We start from the raw sequence: 16,112 nt of genomic DNA on the forward strand, positions 1-16,112 counted from the left end.
TAGGCCTTTACTGGATAAGTATCCAGTAAAAACAATGTTTGCACTTACTTTAACTGTCATAGCATGCATACATACAGAAAAAAGTTACATGAACAAATATCAGCAATGCATTCTCCCCCTACAATAACTTGACAACCAGTTACAAATAGGGTCAGAATGTTCTATTACGTTTAACCATTCTACCAAACTGTTCTATGATTCTACACCTTAAGATAGTTGTTGTTCTAGTTATTACCATATCAATAAAATATAAAAACTACAAAGGTGGCCTTTGAGAAGTCTTAAATCATGACAGTAAGAATTTCAATAAAATCAACTAATAATCAGTTCAATTTAGCCAAATATCAGGAAGAATCTGAGTACTTTGGGATTTCTTAATTTATGGCTTTCTTTTTTAAAGTGAATGATCAAATGGAAAAAAAGTAAGACAATCTGAGTGTCGTGAACATTCATTCTTCATAATTAGCTTTGCCATGTACCAATTATCTATCCTTCTGCCTCAAGCTATATAAATGACTAAGAAAATTAAGTTAAAATCAAGGTATAATTCCTACTAAACTTCACTATTTTTAGCAGCAGAGGAGATTTTTATGGTTCCAAACATTCTAATTAATTTTCCCTTCTCTTTTGCAACAGTTTAGCATGCTTTTAATTGTTCCAGAAAAATTACTTATGAAGACATACTAACCAGAATTATACTTATGAATTGTAGCTAACCAGATTAACAACAAGAAGTATTTTTAGGAATTGTTTTGTGCAAATTTAGATGGTTTAAGCAAATAAAGTTTACAGCAGAACTCTGTAAATAGCTAAACACAAAGAGTTGCGGGTTGTTAACTGTCTTGTGGGACAAGAAATCAGTAAACTCTGTCACAAAACAACATACAAAAACACATTTTCAGGTCAATTGTTCTCAAATTGTACTTAGCTCAATGTTTGATGCTTCTACCTCAAATCCAAAAGAGACTTACAAAATCTGTTTTTTTTGTTCCCAGTTATATAACTTATCTTTAAGAAAAATTATCAGCTCCACCTAGAACCATTTTCCTGCTTTGAGGACTTTGTACGTGATTAACATGGTCAGATTGTGTAAAAAAGATATGAAACCTTCAGATGGAGACATTTTGTACCATCTATGATTTTGCCACATACATTCTTCACTGTAAAAGTATCTAAATTACATGCAACTATTTAATTTTATCATATTTACACGAGCTAATGTTTTCTTAATATTGAAGTTTCTTGCCTTTATTCTGTTTTAAAGACTCTGGCAACAGTTGTGAACTACCTCCAGAAGGAATGTTTTTCATACTGGAAGTCTTTGTCAGAGGCCAATGTTCTCTGTACAACAATAAACCTTGGGTTAGTTATTTTGAGAAATTAGATCCTAAGTATTTTTGATCAAGTTAATTTTACAACTAGAAAGTGATGTTGTAGAAAGTAAATAACTTTGCCCGTATTCTTTCAGTAATACCTCCAAAAGATAAGGCTCCATTTGATCCAATGTTTTTCCTAGATGCTTATCTGGATCTAAACCTGGAGGTGAAAAAAGAAAAAAAAGTGTTAAAATATGTTTTTAAAAGTACTATTATGGTTTTTTTTTTTTTTCTTTCATTATGTTACGTATCTCCTGAAGAAAATAATCCTACTGCATCTAAAATAAGTGTAATCCTAAGGAAAACATACTTTGTCAGAATTCTCTCATCCCCTCTGGGCAAGTCATTTCCACATTTGTGAAGAATAAGGCCAATATCTTTTGCACTGCATGTCAATTAAAAAAGCTATCATTTTCCTTTCTTCAAAATTTCAATAACCCGTAAACATCTTGGTCCACAGTAATAAATAAATAAATAAATAAACTACACAGAAATAACCTCCCTAAGGCAGAAGTTACCTTTCTATATACATATTAAATTAAAATACTAGTTAATTTTTTGTAGTTCCTGCAAGAGAGATACATAAATTATTAGAGGGGACACAGAATGTTTTATGTAATAAAAACTCTTTTGTGTGTGTTACCCTTAATCTGTGTGTTACTTACAGAATGCCTTTAATGTTTTACCTTTTGACGTATTACAAAATATTCTGTAAGAGGTCTACATTTTGATTTATTTTCCTAGATAAAAAGTAAGCCCTTTTAGCATTTGACAATTCTAATAACTTGCCTCTCTGCATTCCTGTCTTGGCTTTTTGCCTTTATGAGTTTTGCCAGCTCATGGCTGTTACAGTGTCACTTCTCAGGAATAAAACAAATAATTGATGTTAATCAGTACTGGGATAAAAAAAGGCCAAGAAAAACTGTTTCAAGAGTACGCATCCCAATCAGTCAGTAACCAAATTAACATCCTAGTTAGATTGGAGACTATGTGGTCAAAAGGTCTTAACATTCAAAGTAAGAAAGAAAACAGAATGATGACTTCTGACAATGAAGGTACACTGGCAAATTTTCAGTGATCCCATTTTCTGGCGCTCATCGCAATGCTTGTCTATTTCTTCCTGCTGTAATGCTTTATATAATAATGGATATCATCAAAGAACTGCCACCAGAATGACTCCATTTAGAAGCAATTTCTGAAGCATGTACCTTGCAAAGCACTTTAGCTCATTGATGATGAAAGCTGTTACATAAATGTATGGTATACTATTATATAAAGTCTTTGCTGAGTTCAAATAGCTGATATGCCTTTTAATTTTTACAGTGATGGGCTTGGTATGTTTAAATTTCTGTGAAACTAAAACAAGTTAGAGTGAATGAGATTTCAAAACATTAATAAAGTTTTTAAATATTTCATTAAAGTGCATTAAAAAATCCCTTACTAACTGGAAAAAACACTTTACAAACCATTCAATAAATAAAATGAAGGAGGACAGTTTTTTCTCCATCTGTTTTTTCTTTTGCTATTGGTTTATTGCTCTTTATTAACAGAACGAAAACCTGTGTTGCCACATATAAGATACGGATCACCGGTGTTTGTGAAAATTAATTCAAAAATATCTTCATTTCAATAGATTTACTTTGCTCTGAAAAGCAAAAGAACTTTTTTTTCAAAACAATAAATTCCAAACTCCCCCTATTTTCCATACTGCATCATCAGACCAACAATGCATATTTCTATCTGGTTATACTTGTTAATCTGCCGTATAATGGAACAAAAAGGCAAATAATGGAAATGTTCAAGAAAAATGTTATTCTTGAAATATATACATATGCATATATATAAATATATATATTATCAGATGTGGTTATAAACACTGACTAACCCCATATGGGATATTGGTTTGTCTCATTCTTCTGATATGTACCTCATCTATATTGGCATAAACCTTATATATATTCCATACCTCCATTCTTTGCTGTAAACTTATTTATAAAGAACTCTAAATACAGAATACAACACACAAGACACAAGAAAATACAGAAATACTGTACAGAAGAGACCTTATCAATCTAAGTTTAGGGATGAACACTTTAAAGATTTACAAAATCAACAACATATGCTCTTAACTTTGAAAAATAAATATATAAAGTAGTCAGCTACTTCTCTCAACATCTTCATTTCACAGGTACTATTTTTCTTGCTTACTATTTTTAAACTTCTTGCAATGATTCACTGTAGCTGGAGAACCTTTTCTCCACTGTGGACAGAGTTAATTTACATCTATGCATGCTGATTTAGAAACTCAAGGTAGATTATACTCTTCAATTTACAATGACTATGAACCACGTGAAGTGTAGCTATCATGACCAGTTCATTAAAAATAGAACGGAAGCATTTGTGGTATATGCTTTGGTGAAAGCTGATCTGGTCTACAGTGAAAAATTCCAGCGACCCTGGTGGTATCTTCCAATGAATATCAGCTTAGCATTGTCCTTGATTTTAATGGGACAGGTATTAACTAAACACACATTTTCTGTAACGAATACCATATTATATTAGTCGTTAGAAATTTAGATTAACATTCTCCATTAATATCATTACTTTTCTTATAAATTCAGTCCCTTTCCTTAATAAAGCTAATTGTTTTCCTTTAAATTTAAACTAAGGGCTCACATTAGAAACAAGTGAGAAAGGGAAGTTGACAAATCCAGACATACTAACATATTATTCTCTCACAACTTCTCTTAGATATGAAGAAAAATATGCCTACTGTTTAGCCCCCAATTAATACAAAATAATAATGAAAAAGAAGCTATTATACAAATAGTACATGAAATACAAATAAATTGCCTGTGTATGGCAAAATGGGTAAACTCTACAGTATTATCCCTACATGAAAATCTGTCAAACTACAAGGTACCCTTTCAACTTCTTAGTAGTATTCTACTATTTGGATGGATTATCTTTCTTTTGAAAAACATAATTTCCTTTAGTTTCCAATATGTTTGTATTGTGAATGAATAGAAACCATCTTCTAAAGGCATCAAGAACCAATGAAAGCTGTAATTTGCAGAACCAGTAATCAATATCCAAATCTCAAATAATGGTATGCATGTATAGACAAAGCCATAGGTCTACTGCTACTATCATTATAATAAATTATTTTACCATATTTACAGAACAACAAATATAAATCTATACTTCTCCTTCGCATGTTTTTCATTATATGAAGGAGTAGATTGATCCAGATTCTTAAAATGATTTAGAGTGCAAAGAAAAACAATGTATGGTAAAGTACTGGTATATTCCATTTAACTACATCCTCCAGACTTCTCCTCCATGAAACTATCTGTAAAGAAAGCTGGATGGGTAGATAAACCAACAACAAGGTCCAGGGCCTGGATGACTATGTAGAATTAAGAAATTAATTAGGAAGAGAACTGTAATTTGCAGCACTGACATCGATTTTACTTAACTTGCATGTATCAATGAGAAGCAATTACAATTCAATTAAAATATTCACTTTTATTACTTTACTGACTGACCTTGAAGTTAATGCCTGTTTTATTTAATTGCATCATCTATGAATAAATGTTAACCCTAGAATGTTATGCCCCATTATTCTCAATGTCTTTTTAGCTCCCCAACTGAATTACATCTGTCAATTTATTATGTGCTGTCACGAAAGCAAGTGGGGCTTTATTTCTTTGAGATAGACCAGTATGTGATGAAAGAAACATCTTGAAAGATTTGATAATGCTGTTTTTAACAGTACCCAGTAAAACAAATTGTGCTCTCACCTCCCTTTTATTACAAAATCAGTACACGATAGCACAAATGGTATAATCACTTCAAAGTAATGTCTAGTCCATCTGTAATTCCTGATAAATCCACTGACAGCAACAGAACTCCTTCTTACACCTATCAAGAATGGTTGCAGAACTCATGCACGCAGCCACAAGACAAATGCTGAACAGAACCACAGCAATGTACAGATGGGGGCAGAAATTCAGGGCTTTGCTCTGTAGTGAAAGAAAAATGTATCAAAGAACATTATTAAAAGGCATTCCACTGGTGCTGTGTGTTAGTGTTAAGTTACACAAGAAAACCATGAATTAAATGGTTCACTTTCTTCACACATATTAGAGTAACAGTCTTTAACTTTGAAGGATAACTACCTGATATTACTTGCATTTATCATGACAACTAAAAAAAGAAATCAAGTTCAATTTTTCATGCCATAATATTTGGCTAACAAAAATATACATTTTAAAGCCTCAACTTACTCAAAAAGTGTTTTTATACATGTTCATAATTTTAAAATATTCTTGATTTTAAAGAAAGTATTTTAATACAAAAAGCCTATTTTCACCTCAAGTTAGTAAAAATGTTGAGAAAATAATGATTCATATAATTATTAGTTTTAAGAAATTGTGGTACATAATTTTTTTCCTGAGTGCTACACTGCACCAATCTCTAACACTAATAGTTGGAACAGACTATCAGACTGCTTTTGAAAGTAAAATCCTATACTTAAAGTGTCTTTTTTTCCTTTAAGTAAACAATATTGATTTTTATGAAGGTGGATTAAGTACTGTTTTAATGACAAAGAATCAGAGTATGTTTATAATAGAACAGGAAAAGCCTACACAAACCAAAAAGCTACTAGTTGGTAAAGCAGGTTTACTCTGCAGGAATACACAAACGTCAGATACCCTTCATATTGCAGGAATGCAACTGCCACAGAGATACTAATGCACTGTAAATATACACCTTAAATTGCCTGGAGGTAAATTATTCCTGGTATAATATTTAGCTTTTATTTCAATGAAAACTTGGGAAGGAAGTGAACTTTCTGTCTGGCAGAATAAATAACAGGTTTGTAGTTGATTCTTCATCGTAACTTTCATACACGAAAGGTTGTATAACAATGGCAAAAGAGATGGAGGCCTTGAATTTCCATTTCCAAAACATCAAAAAAAAAGAAGTAAAAGCTGCAAAATTTTCATATAAAAACAAAGAAAAGAAAATACCTACTGGTTATTAGCCCCACCTCTAAAAGATTTAAGGCGAATACACTTTAAATTTATTGTATAAAAGAGCAGAAATCACGCAATTTGATCATGTGCCGCCTTCTATTTTATTGGGATAATTTACCCAGTGTGGATATAGTACTGGGATAGAATCTGCAAGGTTAGTGGTAAAGTTAGAAGTTAACCCTGAAGGTTGGTTCTAGTAACCAACTGTTCCCAGTACAATTTATTAAGGATCATGGTTAATCTTCTTCCTGTTTTCTAAACTAGGTTACTCTGATGTCATCAAATTTTAGAATTCCAAGAAGTAAAAGGCTCTATAACTTTTCATACCAGGCAATGTAAATTTTATCTGTAATGTCTTGTGATTTCTTAACATCAAAGTTATTTGCGTCTAGTTACATCCAGAATTCAAAGCAATTTAGCTCTACGATTTCAGTAAGAGAAACCTCAGTAAGTCTTTGAAAAAATTTTGTATTGTTTCATCAAATAACAGTACAATATTTTCAGATACTTGTACAACTCAGAAATGTCCATAGTTTAGAAAGAGATTGTGGAATAATTGTTTAAAAACAGTATTAAACTGTTGTTTTCAAATCCATTTTTCCTCTCATCTTTCAAAACAAGACCCTATACAGCAAATGGTTCAGCTCACTACAAATACTGCCCCAACCAACTTCCTCTCAGGAATTTCAAAGGACTTCAGAGGCATTACACTTTGCCTTCATACAGCTAAAAACATATGACTTTCCCATTATAAATCTATTTTCAGAGTATTTAAATTTGGAATCCTGAAGTGTTTTGAGTAGAATTATTTTAGATCCAGTGTCTATGACGTCTTTTGTTTATTAATCTATTTCATTCAAAGAGTTTGGCCACTCTAGCACCTCAGTTTGGTTAAAAATGGTGTGCTTTTTTGTCTCTGTTAGAAGATTTTGATATTTCTGTGCTTTGAACAGTAGTAGTGTGATTAAGGAATTACAATTTGATTTTGTGGCATGTGCAAGTGCTAAAGTTTGTGTCCATGTCATTACATTCATCCCCATGCAGACAAGTTATAAATCTTTAAAAAAAAGTCACAGCTCACAAATAGATCAATAGAGACGTCTGACAGAACAAGCCAGTAGATCACCCACAAAAGGGTAAAAGTCAGAGCAGAAATAAACAATCAGAAATAAAGCAGAAATAAACAATCTTAATAATAACAAAGCAAAAATAAACAATCTTGTCCTAAAACAAGAACTCATTGGGGCCTGGAACACAAACTATCTATGGCTCTAAGTACACACACACACACCTTTAAGGGTTTGAGCTTAAGCTTTGTTTCAGCATAGAAATCTGCATAGTAATTGTGCATTCAGAACTTAAATTTTACAAACCGTCAAAGAGCAGCAAGTAACACTTGAGTTTTAACAAAACACCATCTCTCCCTATTGCTTTTAATTCTGTTAAGCTTATTTTTGTTTCTGACACCTTTTCCTAAGCTCATTTTATTCCACTACTTTTCAACTCGAAGTTCTGACTATTGTCCTGTCTACTTCATTAGAACCCACACTTCCTTTTCTTTTTCACTTTAAAAGCCTAATAGTCCATTCTTAGACCATTTCTGCCTTTTCACTATTTCTTTAGATGATCTGATCTCAAATTGCAAAGTGATCCTTCCACTCTAAAGCTGTCTCTCTTCAATTTTCTCTGTCTCTGACATCTCCTTAAGAATGCAATGCACTCAAAGTCAACTCTCAATTACTTTGTGTTTTCAGGCACATTCACTTTCCTACTCTGCCTTCTAACTCCTGTTATCTTTTACTACTGAAAATATCGACACTCTCCGCAGTCTTGCCAATCTCCAGCCTACAGGCTTAAGAGATGGCAAAGAAGGAATCATATTTTATCTCTTATTTCTAGATCCATTCATGCAAATGGTCACAGACTCATCTCTTCTTTAACATATGATTTTAAAACATTTCTTTCTGCTCATGTATTAAAAGCTCTTTCTGAGAGCCTCATCTTACATTGTTATCAAAGTATCTGTCATTCATATACAAATATCAGGGCATGTAACATTCCAAATGCAAAGAATATTTTCTTTCCTTATTATTTCCAAAACTTTTCACTTAAAGTCTTTCCCTCATGAAAAAAAAAAAAAAAAAAAAGTAAAAAGGACCTGAGCTAAAATGACTCCTGTGGTTTTGTGGTTTCATAATTTCAAGCCCTTTCATTCAATGTCTGGTGAACAAACAGGTGTGGCATCTTTTTATTGTCAATAACATGAATGATGAAGGTGCAGACATATGTATTAGGGAACGTGCCTAAGGCAAAAATGCCAATACTCTAAAGGAGCAACTAAGTTTTCGAAGCATTGTTTGAAAGTTCAATGGCAGTAGCATGTCAGGAAACAAGGATTAGAAAAAGGGGGAAAAGACTGATAAGAATACGTTTCTAAAAGTGCATGCTAGATATTAATTTCATTTGCCAAATATATAAACTGAACAGGTACAGTAATAAAAATGCATTAAAAGTTATCATATACATATACAAGATAATAATTTAACTTTTTTCAGGAATGATTTTTCTAATAAAAGTTTAAGATTACATTATTCCTAACAGAGATGACAGTCATTAAAAATTTTTAGATATTTGAAAAATGTTTTTTGCTGCTTTGTTTATCATAATTTGAAGTGGAACACTAGACTTTTATATTAAGTAAAAAAGACAATATCAAGAAAAAAAGGTTGAAAATACTGCCATAGATTTATGTTCTGATTTTGATTGAAAGTTTTGAAGTTTGATTTTTGATTGAAAGTTTGATTGAAGGTTTTTTTTTTTTCCCCAGTTTCTCAAGTAAACACTGTTCACTTATCCTCATAAAAACTTACTGAAGGTGAACATTCCTCTTAAAACATCAAGGAAAATATAGTTGTTGAGGACAAATTACTCTTACCAGCGTAACAAAAAAAATTTCAACTATATTTACAGAAATGAAAGTTGTCACATTTCAACGTCTAATGGCACTTAAGTTTTAGTGTCAATTTTCAACAAGATGTAGGTATAGTTAATTATGTAAGCCAAGTAAAACTAAGTAAAACTTGATTCTCGAATTTTAGTGAAGACCATGATGTGAGGAACCCTAAGATTCCTCTCAAACCCTCCTCCTCTTAATTTCTACTTAAGGTATTATGCTTTGTGCTGCAGTGGAAGCTATTTGTTTCAGAACCTGGTACAATTAAGAGTAGTACATAAAGTTACCTAAAAGTTGAATCTGTTATATGTAGACTCTACAAGTTAATTATTGTTTTAACCCATAAAATGTGTTCACAGAACAAGGATATCAAAAACACGTCTTATGGTTATGCTATACTGCACAATCTCACAGAAGCAATGGGTATTACTGGAATTTCAGATGCACATAAAGACAATAACAACTGGTTCTACTTTAGCTGTTACTGAGTAATCTCATTCTAACCTTCTGTTATTTCCACTGAAGAGAGATATATTTCAAATACAAAAGTATCATGCATCCCACAGGCATCTTCTGCAGCAGGAAAGTGGCACGGAAGACAGACATTCATAGGAATTACTCTTTTTTTATTGCTTAGGTTTGCTGTTAGATCATGGAATGTTCTTCTCTCAGCATTAAAGCCTCTGAAATACACTCTAAAGGAAAGCAAGCTGATCTACATATAGATCAACAGAAGGCACATGAGGAAGGCCCACTAACAATACTTCTTTTGCATGTAAGTGAGAGCAATTGGTATTCCATCTGGAAAAGCATACTACTCTGAGATAGAAAACTCTTGCCACTGGCAAAGTTTGTGGTATTAATTTGTAATGGTGGATTTAGGGAAATGTACTAAACTAATGCTCATTTACTTGCATAATTATGTGTTTTCTACATAAAATGACAGGCTTTTACCTTGCCAATACTAGCACTGAGTTAATGGAAAACAGGACAAGGCAGGTGTACAAGTATGCCAGCGCTGATGAATGTCAAGCTCAAGTTACAGATTTGCTTCTTGCATTAACATCTGTAGGACGTACCATCTAATGTATCATCCTTCAGACTATTAAATCTGTTATTTTAAATATTTTCATTGCAGTTTAGCTTTGATTATTCATCTAAAAGGCAAAAAGTTAAACTATATGTTAGCTTCTTTGCCACTTGATATGTTAAACAGCCTTCATACCTTAAATCCTCTTTAATAAGGCATGCAATTATTAAAGCATTACAGAATGGCCCCAGAGCACACAAGCTCCATTAAATTTGCTTACATCTAATTACATTTGCCTGAGGCAGGTGAGAAATTGACTCTGATAAGATCTTTCTTTTACCTGTAGCCAAAAATATAAAAAGAAAAAAAAATCTCAGTGATTTTCTATCTAATTGCTATCTACAAGTATTTATGGTATTCGCTCCTTAAATGAATAGCCAACAAAGGACTCTTTGTGCACTAACTGGTCCATTTTAAGCTTTTTTTTTTTTTTTTAAGGTTGCAGAATACAAAAGAAAAGCTTATCTTGCTTCAGGGATAAGGCAATGATATCTACTTGTGAAATAGTTGCATCTATTATTTAAATCATATGTTTTCTTTAATATACTTCACCTATATTTTAAATAGTATTTACTTGTTTCATTTTGGGGCTGTTGTTTGTTTTTGCTGGTTAGTTCCCTTTAGTTATACAAATAGATGAAAACAACCTGCATTTAATGAAAAATAATTCTGATTGGAAAAAGCATGTTGCATATTCTTGTGGACATCCATTTTTTCCTTCATCAGCATAAGGAATGTAAGCTTTTTTTTTCCCCTAAAATAGATATACTTTACCTGGTCCGAAAACTTAATTCCTTTAAAAAGCGTTTATTTTTTCCAATTAAAAACAAAATAAAACAAAAAAACCACAAACTTGTATGTGACATAATGTACACCTATGTACTTGTAACTGGCCTTCCATGAATTCAGGCAAATGCTATTAAATTATGTCACTTGTTATCTCTAAGTGAATGAGGGAACACCATATTTCTAATCATTCTAATCCCACTAATCTATAGATGCTATGAGAACAATACAGCAAGGCGATCATAATCATAATGCAAAAAGTGGTCAGAAGCAATATCACCTAAAGAGAAGCAGATTTAAAAAAAATTAAAACATTATTATTTGTTTTAAACTCATAGAATTCACCTAAGTGTAAATGGATTATAATTCAAGTCTTGGTCAGTATTTCAGTAGAAATAACTTTGTTATAAAGCAGTCCTTTAAAGAAGATGGACAGACATTAGGAATTTAATGTGAAAGTTGCCCAAATAAGCCAACCATCAGACTTCTAAGGTTATGCAACACTTTTTTAGACACACTGCTTTAGCCACCAAAGCCACTAACACTCTTGCATTATACTAGCCATTCTGCAGTGCAATAAGACTTCCTATAAAACTTCACTTGAACTTAACTTTCAACAATAAACAAGCTGATAATCTTTTCATTTGCTCCGTTATACAAACCTCATATTACCTACCTGATGATGAAAACACGTTAATAATCTGCTACACTAAGAAACTACATTGTAAACTGTTTTTTTTTAAAAGAAGAAAATGAAAAACTATTGCTGTTTGCTATATGCTCCATGAATTCAAAGTGTTTCTACACAAAATGTTTTGGTCTCATATAATTACATCTTCTTTGATGTTAACTTGTTATATTTCTATTAAAACTTTCATGGTTATTTTATAATATTGTATAGTCACCAGTCTGCATCATCTATAAATGACAATACTGTGAACCACTGAATTATGTATGCATCTTCACTGCGAATCAAAACTAAAACAGAACAAAAAAATTGAAAAAGGAATTTAATAACTAGGCTATGAAGAATTACTTTCCAGCTTTGTCTACTCTGAGAAAAGAATGAAATGTATACAGGCTGATTCAGACATTATGACTGTTATTCGGCCTTGTGATTTTTTATTTTTTATGTTTTAATTTTCTTCACGCTCATATTAACATTTCTTATTCAAAAATATAGAACAAAGTTCCTGTTTTTCTTTGTTATGTAGTGGATTTGCCCACTCAAGTTTTAGCAGAAAATATTACTCATATTGAATACATACCAAAAGCCGCTACTTTTATGATTATGGCTTGAACGTTAGATGATATCATTTCTTTAAGCAGTATCTCTTGCTTTCGACGCCAAAGGTAAGCTAAAGGCTGAAGACTAAGCCTTCTGCATCTTAAAAACAAAATAAAAGAGGATGAAAGCCAAGCACCATACATTTACACAGCATGATTAACTTAAAGAAAATGAGTTTCTATGATTTCCTATCATTATGTAATTTTCTTCTATAATTCAATTAAAATATTTAATTTATAACTTGAAATGTAGGAATAGTAAACTCTAATATTAGTAAAGAAAATAAAATACAACGTAATCTTGTTCTGACTACAGTTCACTTATATAAGATGTAACACATTGATGTAAACAGATTTGCCTGGGAACTTCAGTAAAACTATGCAAAACCTTTAGGGATGCAAACCCATTAACACCTTAGGAAACGATCACTTTTTATGAACACAGCTAGGGCAAAAGTTACCACTCCGGTAACCGTGGCACATGTCATTAGTACAATATGTTGAATTTGTTACACTCAAGCCTGTGATTTGGATCCATACCCAAGGAAAAGAATCATTTGGGAAAATGTATGCAGCTTGAGATACAAAATAAAAAGTTGATAATGTAAATTTAATTATGTTTTGATACATATACTTAGCAGTTGAAATATAGCACTTGATTATCATAGTAGAGAATCACTCATTTGCACTATCAATTGTTATCTGTTCTGCAAATTGTCAAGTATCATCGGTTGGCAATAAAATGTGTAATGCCTAGATTCTAGAAAATTAAAAGCATTAAAGAAATTTAAAAACTATAGGACTAGGTCAAATGACTCAAAAAATACATTTATTTGACAATTGACACTGTCCAATATATGGGATTTCTGACTAGTATTAGTGTCAAGATTTTGTATTTAAATGGATGTTTAATGTTGACACCTAAATTCATAGTTAGCACCTGTGTAATCTGACTAGTTTTGCTATTGTTTTCATATATTTTAACTGAGAGCACTCAGTTGTGAAATTCAGAAATATTTTGCAACTCTGCATGTGAAGTAGTTCATTTAGATGCCTAACATTATCTAACAAATTAGGTGAGTCCAAGTAACTGGAATGGTTTGTGCATCAAGATTTTGGCTGGGACAATTTTCTTCCTAGTAGCTGCTATGGTGCTGTGTTTTGGATTTAGGATGAAAATAATGCTGATAACGCACGGATGTTTTAGTTGTTGCAGAACAGTGCTTACAACAAGTCAAGGACTTTTCAGCTTCTCAAGCAGCCAGCGAGGAGGCTGGGGATGCACCAGAAGCTGGAAGAGGACAGAACCAGGACAGCTGATCCAAACCGGCCAAAGTGATATTCCATACCATATGGCACCTTACTGAATGATAAAACTGGTGGGGAAGTAGGCTGGGGCAGGGGCAGCTGCTGCTTGGGGTCTGGTTGGGCACTGGTCAGCAGGCGGAGAGTAAATGCATCATGCATCACTTGTTTTGTATAGTCCTTTATCACAATTATTCTTATTTTCCCTTCTTTTTCTGTCCTGTTAAACTATCTTGTTTATCTCAGTCCACAAGTTTTACCTATTTTTTTTCCCTGATTCTCTCACCGTCACACTGTTGGGGCGGGAAGAGCAAGTGAATGGTGGTGTGGTGCTTAGCTGCCTGCTAAAATAAAAAATCCAAAAATCTGGTATACTCTCTGCTGGATTTTTACTAATACTATATACAAAACACATAGTTCCAGGGGAAAACAAACAAACAAACAAACAAAAAAAAAAACCCACTTATATTAGCAAACTGAGTTAATTAGGTATCAAAATGTCTGTGTTAATAAAGATAAATATTTTCTTACACATCTTCAACTCGAACTCTCTGGTAGTCAGAAAGAATAGCTCCCACGGATACAGCCTCCACTCCTTCTTTGTCCTGAAAGACAAGGAATAACAACACTATATGCTGGCCTACACAACAGAGTTTCAGTACACCTACTAGAAGAATCAACTAGGAATAAATCATTTTCCCTGTATCCAGTACACGGAACTGAATGGGCTGCAACGCAGATCTTACACAGAAGAGAGCAGCATAGCTGACTTACAACATGGTTATGACTCCAGCAGAGTACTCTATTCTACCCAAGTACCATTCTACAAAAAAAATGGTCGGTGTACCTAAAAAATACCAGATTTAACAGCTTAGCCTAAGCATTTTCCTGAGATCCTGAAAATTATTTGCAGTTCTTCACTGTAACTGAGATGTCAGCTATCCCCCTATCTACAAATAAATATCACTAACATAAAATTATCAGCATTAGTTAAAATGTTAGCATCTATCACAATACACAGCACAAGAGCAAAATACACCAGAATGAGAACATTTGCAAAGAACTTAACATCACCTTTTACAAATTCTGCTGTAAGTTTTTTCAAGACATTGTCTTTGGATTCCTGTTTTATTTCAGTTATTTAATCCAACCATTATTTTTTCTTGTGAACACATTGAGAATGAACATTTGAAAACGCACATACTTAAAATATTGAAAAGCATGAGCTTTCGCCTCTTAAGTAACTTGAGTCCCAATCAACATGCTGAATTTACATTATTTCCTTAAATTCATTCTAGTTATAGTTGTTTTGCTCTTTTAACCAAGGTTGATCATAACTAAACAAAGTAATCACCTTCTGGAGTTGCTCTGTTAGACAGCAACCCCATGAAGCTTCCAGAAAGACCATACCACAAGTTCTTCAACTAAATACCTACATATGAATTTCAAAATCGAATCAGTCTTTGCCTGCCATAGTACTGAACTGAAAAGTCACCTTCACATTATCGATAAAATGATGCTGAAGGTGTTTTACACATAATTATATTATAGGGAGAAAAAAACAACATTTTATAGCTTTCTGGTACATTTTTTTTCCTCAATATTCTTCTTTTTCCATTAATTCTCATGTCATATTTGCCTAATCAAATGCTCAAGTTATTGATATCCATCTACACTTCCAATTTAAGAGTCAGGGTTTTTATCAAAATTCCTAGTTATAGCAATCTGATAATTTTATCACTGTTCCATTTATGTACTACTACATGTCATTAATGGATCTATTATTTAACACAAAATTTAATACCAAGTCATAGAGGATTCAGCTTGATGCTTCTCACGTATTCATACCTAAACTAACAATAAAAATTAATTTTAGCTTATCTGTCACTAGTTCATTATCCGCTTCCTGTACTATCATTATCATCCAGTCAGTATTACTTCTGCTTCTCTTCAAGCCTTCTATATAACGTTTCAAAGCTCTTTTCAGAATAAAGATAAATCTTAGACATTTCAATTTACTCAACTCTCTAATGCAGAAATAGATTTCTTAAAAAGTTAACACATTTGTATAAGTAGAATTTTCTTCAAATAAATTTCATAAAATTCATGAAACTTTCTTAGGTCTATTTTCAGCATGTAATTCTGATACGCAGTTTATCCGAACTGCTACAATTACACTTGCGTTGCATTCACAGGTTCAAAGTTCTTTTTGGAATGATTATGGCAGCTAAGTACTATTTGTATTTTATGTAATAAAAAATAAAAATAAAAGG

General features: G+C 32.4%; 1 protein-coding gene across 7 annotated transcripts in view; it reads right to left on the reverse strand.

Moving 5' to 3' along the window:
• Positions 1–16,112, reverse strand: part of DPH6 (diphthamine biosynthesis 6) — a 196,012-nt gene that overhangs the window by 131,225 nt on the left and 48,675 nt on the right. For all 7 annotated transcript variants that reach the window (XM_080594343.1, XM_080594346.1, XM_080594344.1 and 4 more), the window contains exons 4-6: positions 14,371–14,444; positions 12,516–12,634; positions 1,475–1,536 (exon numbers count right to left, since the gene is read on the reverse strand). In XM_080594343.1, the coding sequence (XP_080450469.1) occupies positions 1,475–1,536; positions 12,516–12,634; positions 14,371–14,444 (255 nt within the window). The remainder of the gene's footprint in view (positions 1–1,474; positions 1,537–12,515; positions 12,635–14,370; positions 14,445–16,112) is intronic.

Source organism: Anser brachyrhynchus (assembly GCF_964034855.1).
Source record: "Anser brachyrhynchus genome assembly, chromosome: 5".
Lineage (NCBI taxonomy): Eukaryota > Metazoa > Chordata > Aves > Anseriformes > Anatidae > Anser > Anser brachyrhynchus.